The sequence below is a fragment of the Dendrobium catenatum genome, unplaced genomic scaffold (assembly GCF_001605985.2).
Source record: "Dendrobium catenatum unplaced genomic scaffold, ASM160598v2 fragScaff_scaffold_1038, whole genome shotgun sequence".
Classification (NCBI taxonomy): Eukaryota; Viridiplantae; Streptophyta; class Magnoliopsida; order Asparagales; family Orchidaceae; genus Dendrobium; species Dendrobium catenatum.
In genome coordinates, this window is record NW_021319500.1 from 2781680 (window position 1) to 2786833 (window position 5154).

At 34.6% G+C, this 5154-nt stretch overlaps 1 protein-coding gene across 1 annotated transcript; it reads left to right on the top strand.

Annotated features, from left to right (window-relative positions):
- The first annotated feature begins 2164 nt into the window (after positions 1–2164).
- On the top strand, positions 2165–4166 carry LOC110093412 (WRKY transcription factor WRKY76-like). The gene is made up of 4 exons (XM_020818291.2): positions 2165–2656; positions 2742–3086; positions 3193–3309; positions 3421–4166. Exons 1-4 carry the CDS (start codon positions 2540–2542, stop codon positions 3748–3750), a joined length of 909 nt encoding a protein of 302 aa, XP_020673950.1. The 5' UTR covers positions 2165–2539; the 3' UTR covers positions 3751–4166.
- Positions 4167–5154: the final 988 nt, after the last annotated feature.

Here is a 5154-nt window from a genome sequence, read left to right on the forward strand (position 1 = left end):
AGGATTTGATTTATGAATTTTGATGAAGAAGCACATGAAATTCGAAATCCCACCGCAACATTTTGTTTCTTTCGCATGTCTTTGTGGTTTGGGTTAGCGGATCATCGGGATTTGAAAGAAGAAACCAGACGCATGCTAGGCAGACAATTACAGATTTGGCATAATAACAGAATTTTTTTAAAAAAAAGGGTTGGCGGGTCGTGCCAGGTTGGCCCAGATCAGAACCAGGTTGGGTTCAGGTTTGGGTATGTAACTTGTTTCCCTAATAGGGTCATGTTCAAGTCAAGTCAGGTGATATATAGCAGGTCATTTTTGGATAGGACCTGCACCCAACCCAAGAACCCATTTTGACACCCCTAAGTCTAAGTGTCTTACAATATTTCTGTCATATTTAACTGAAATGTTTCAATAAAGATTATTTCATCAAGTACAGATTTTGATGTAGTTTTTTAATAAAAATTTTTAGAATTAATTTCAATATTATCGAGTTTTTTATTTTGATATAGAAGAATTGAACATAATATGAGATAATTCTAATGACATAAAAAATTATCTCATTTGACTCCAAATGATCTTAAATTAAGCACTTGAGACTTTATAGTATTAATTAGATGAACACATAATTTTCATATCTAACGTGCTTACAACCAAATTGAGTGTTTCGATGAGAAGAATCTAACAAACCCAAGTTCAACTCAATTCTGAGATCATTAAGACATTTAAATACTAAAATTATCAATGACCAAGAAAGTCAACTTGAACAGTCTAATGAAGTGTTTTAGAGCAACTAAATTTAACAAAATATCATTTTTGAAAACTATAAATTAATAGACTCACATTATCTACATGAAATGTAGAATTTGGGGCTAAACATAAACTTGGAGTTGGCAATGGTTCAGACAACAATTGACGCCAATGATCACTACGAACAACAACCATCACCCAACTATGATCTCTCTACCTCCTTTATAAGACTTTAGTGTATTGACCAAAATCGCTCAACTACAGTCCCCCAACTATCACCAGCTTATTTTTCTCTCATAGTCACTAATAATATTGATACACATCATAACTGATAAAAGTAATTTAGATCGTCGACACCATCGCTAACACTCAGTAACATTGATTTTCATTTCCAAAAGTATTGTTACACACAATTGCCTACAAACGCTGCGACGCGATCATCACTGAACATTGTTAACGTATGACGCCAACACCAATTCTGGCACCCACTGACTTTATCATTTGTCTTCAAACATAACATTGATGCATGTCATCACCAATATGATCAACGCACCCTATCGACATCAACTTCGATCCTCGACGTCAACACCAAGATTATAATTAATGAATGAACATACCAATAAATCATATCTTAAAAATAACTCAAATGTCTTAGGGCTCCTCCAATTTTCATCTTAGAATTTATCATTTTAGTTCATGTTTGCTACATTTTATTAACATCTTTAGTAATTATAAGGAAAAACATCATTTAAAGCATGAGATATTTGTATTGAATCATATCAACTAAGTCATATATCATAGTTTTTTTTTCTTTTAATATATATATTATGTTCTAATTTTTCATATAAAGTTAAGAATTTAAACTCGTCCTTCACACTAACAAATATTTTAACATGCAATAAAAATCACTATATTTTTAATAAAAATTCATATATTATTATTATTTTTTAAAAAAGTGGTATATTTATTTATGGGTAAAATGAGAAAGTGATATATTAATCTGAGTGTTAAAAATCTTATGGAGTGACGCACTTTAAATAAATGATCTGAAAGTGTTACAGTAGAAGCTGGAAGTGCCGCATTAAATGCTATCGAACTATCTCCACATGATCACGTCTTATCAAAGCAAATTTAAAGGCTGTGATGTATTGAGCTTTTTTTACATTTTCACCTATGATGGACATATTAATATACCCTAAATTACGCAACACGGCAAAGAAAAAATAAACCAAGAATGTTGAAATATTAATAAGACATTTTATATGCGTAGGAAAATTATAAACGTGACATCAAAGGAAAGACAAGTCAAGAAGACTTCCCTTTCCTAGTCCGAACCACTTGGCTCTTCTGCCAACTCCTATAAGAGCTTGACTTTGACGCCTAACATTGACAATAAAGAAAATCATCCATGGCCGACATGCAAAGGGAAACTTTCCTCCTCATTCACTAAATGATCAGTCATTGATTCCTCTCTTACAAAGTTCATAAATTATTCACATAATTTCTTCCCAGCTAGCTCAACAATCTTAACAATCTACTTTTCTAAAAGGTAAATGTCATTAATTGGCTGACCTCATATGCATGTGATCATCTCTCTCTATATATATAGCCCCTTCAATTTTAATTTCTTCTTCTAACAAGCAAAGTTTCTTCTTCTTCTTTAAAAGCTGTACTAGGATCCCAAACACTATTCAATTCTTCTTCTTCTTCGTCCTCTTCTTTCTTCAAGCTTCGATTATATATATATCCTTTGTTTGTTCTCCTGGGTGACTACCGTTGATTGATTACCATCGCCATGGAACCTGCAACTTGTCTCGGATTTTCCACTCTGAATCTAGAGCTCAGCGTCGGCCCAGCAGACCTCACTGAAAAAGGATTGGCATCTAAAACGCCACCAGATCGGCAACAAGAGGTATGTTTTTCTCCCTCTTTGACGATTCTTAATTAAGCTGCCTGCTTAAATTTGGATTTCTCACATTTAATGTTTAATATAACAGTCTATGTTCATGAAAGAGAAACTTAGCAAAATAATGGAAGATAATAGGAAGTTGAATGAGATGCTAAGTGATATGAGCACAAACTACTGCAGCCTTCAAAATAAGTTCTTTGATTTCATGAACTCTTCGCCTTCCGAGAAGGCGGCCGGAATGGCTTCTCCTCCCACGGGAAAGAGGAAGAGTGATAGCCTCGAATCGTATAGCCATGAAAATGTTAACAATGGAGTCAAGGCTCATGTTGAGAGCTTGCCAATTGAATTCGATTCTTGCAAGAGGTTGAGAATGGATTCCAAGTCTAGTGTCTCCAAAATATGCGTGCGAGCTGATCCATCTGAGACGAGCTTGGTGAGCATATATATTCAAATCGAAGCTGATTCGTCAAGAACTTATATGAATGAACCAACTAGATTGATTAATTAATATTTGTTTTAATTCTGATTTATGTTCTCAGGTTGTGAAAGATGGCTATCATTGGAGAAAATATGGGCAGAAGGTTACAAGAGACAACCCCTCACCAAGAGCTTATTTCAGATGTTCCTTTGCCCCTTCATGTCCAGTTAAGAAGAAGGTATGCAAGGGATTGACAGCATATAATGATGAATTTATAACTTACAACTTAAAAGTGATTGACGGTACCAAATTATGAAATTTGATTTGTGACGTCTAATTGCATGTATAGGTTCAAAGAAGTGCCAATGATTTGTCGATCTTAGTTGCAACATACGAAGGCGAGCACAATCATAAGGCACCCTTGCAAAGTGAAGGCTCGGGTCGATTGAGCCATGTTGGTAGCTCGATCACTCCCTCGCTATCCATAAACTCTTCGAGCCCGACAATCATGGTCGATCTTACTAATGATAAGTTGCACGCGGAAGCGAAAAAGGCTTGCGGGGAGATGGCATCCACAGAGATTCAGAAGTTTATGATTGAGCAGATGGCGGCAGCAATTGCAAAAGACCCAACCTTTAGAGCTACTTTAGCAAATGTCATATCTGGAAGGATCTTTTAGCTCCCAGCATATGAAAATTGATCACATATTTTCATCTTAGGTTCTTCTTTCAGAATTTTATTTTATCTCGTAGATAACATTTTGTGATTTATTGAGCTTTTGATTGCCCAAAAGAGCAGAAAGTTGGTAAGCTTAAAGTTTTCTTTCCAGATAAGCATATTGAAAGCAAGTTGGGCAATTTAAGATGAAAGATTTTTTTTAAAAAAAAAAAAAAAGCAATTCCACAGCTCAACTTGGACTTGAATTTCCTTTGTGGAAACTATGGGTTTTGGAATGTTCAATTTTTGAGAAATGGAAGATACAACGAATTCATGTTTCTAAGTCAATCCAGCACCTGAACAAAGACTTCTATTACTGTATTCACCATGATCGTCTACATGGTAATTAATTAAGCAGCTTCTGTTCTTATAGCTTTACTCTTTTCTATGTTTTGATTAAACTATTGATCTTCAATTTCTTCAGTGAATTCACCATAAATGATTTAAAAAGCACTAACCTAATTCTGTACTTTTTTAAAGCTGCAGAAGTTTCCTTGCTATTATCACATGTGATAAGGAATCTCATTTCTCTATATATATAATTTCCATTTGATTAAGGAAAACTATAGGAATCTGAGGCTATATTTGCAGGAGTTTTATTGCTCTTTTGACTGCTGCAATATTTACTTACAACAGCTATAAAACCTCTGAAAAACAATTCCAAATGCCTTCTGGTCGTTTAAAAAGCGTTGGCTTGTATTTTTTGCAGTAATTTTAACTGCTGCCAGATTGCAGCGATTTAAAAATGCAACGGTCAAAATTTCTGATAAAAAAAAAGGTTACCTGAAAATATCTATGAATTGCAAGGCTTTTATTCTGTAGCAGTGATTTTCGCTGCTAGAAACATAGGAAGGATGCTTTAATGATAGTTCGAACTATCATTAAAAAATTTCAGTAATGAGAGATTATTCTGTGCAGACGTCAAACGCAGTTACCATCCCGAGACCAACAAGAATGCACCACGTCAGCGGTACCGAACCGGAGTTGACGTGGCAAATTCTAGTTGATCACCGAACAACGTTTGGCATCCACATAGAATAATTTCGCATCCCTTCCTCCTTCCTTCCTCCAAGGGCGATTTTTGGCAATAAAAACTCTCACAGAAATAATTGTTGGTGACAAAACCCAACATAGATTGGTAAAAGTTCAGCATTCACACAGCTGATAGACTGTGGAATAATTAAACAATATTATATGCAATATTTATTTAATTCATTCTATTACAATGTCATTGTTTAATTTTATTCACTCCCTCTCATCTCTCTCCATCATTTCCTCTCTTCTATCCTTCCTTCCTCTTATTTACTTTATTACAATGTCTTTTTTAATTTTTATTCACTTTCTCTCACCTCTCTCATTTGTTCAC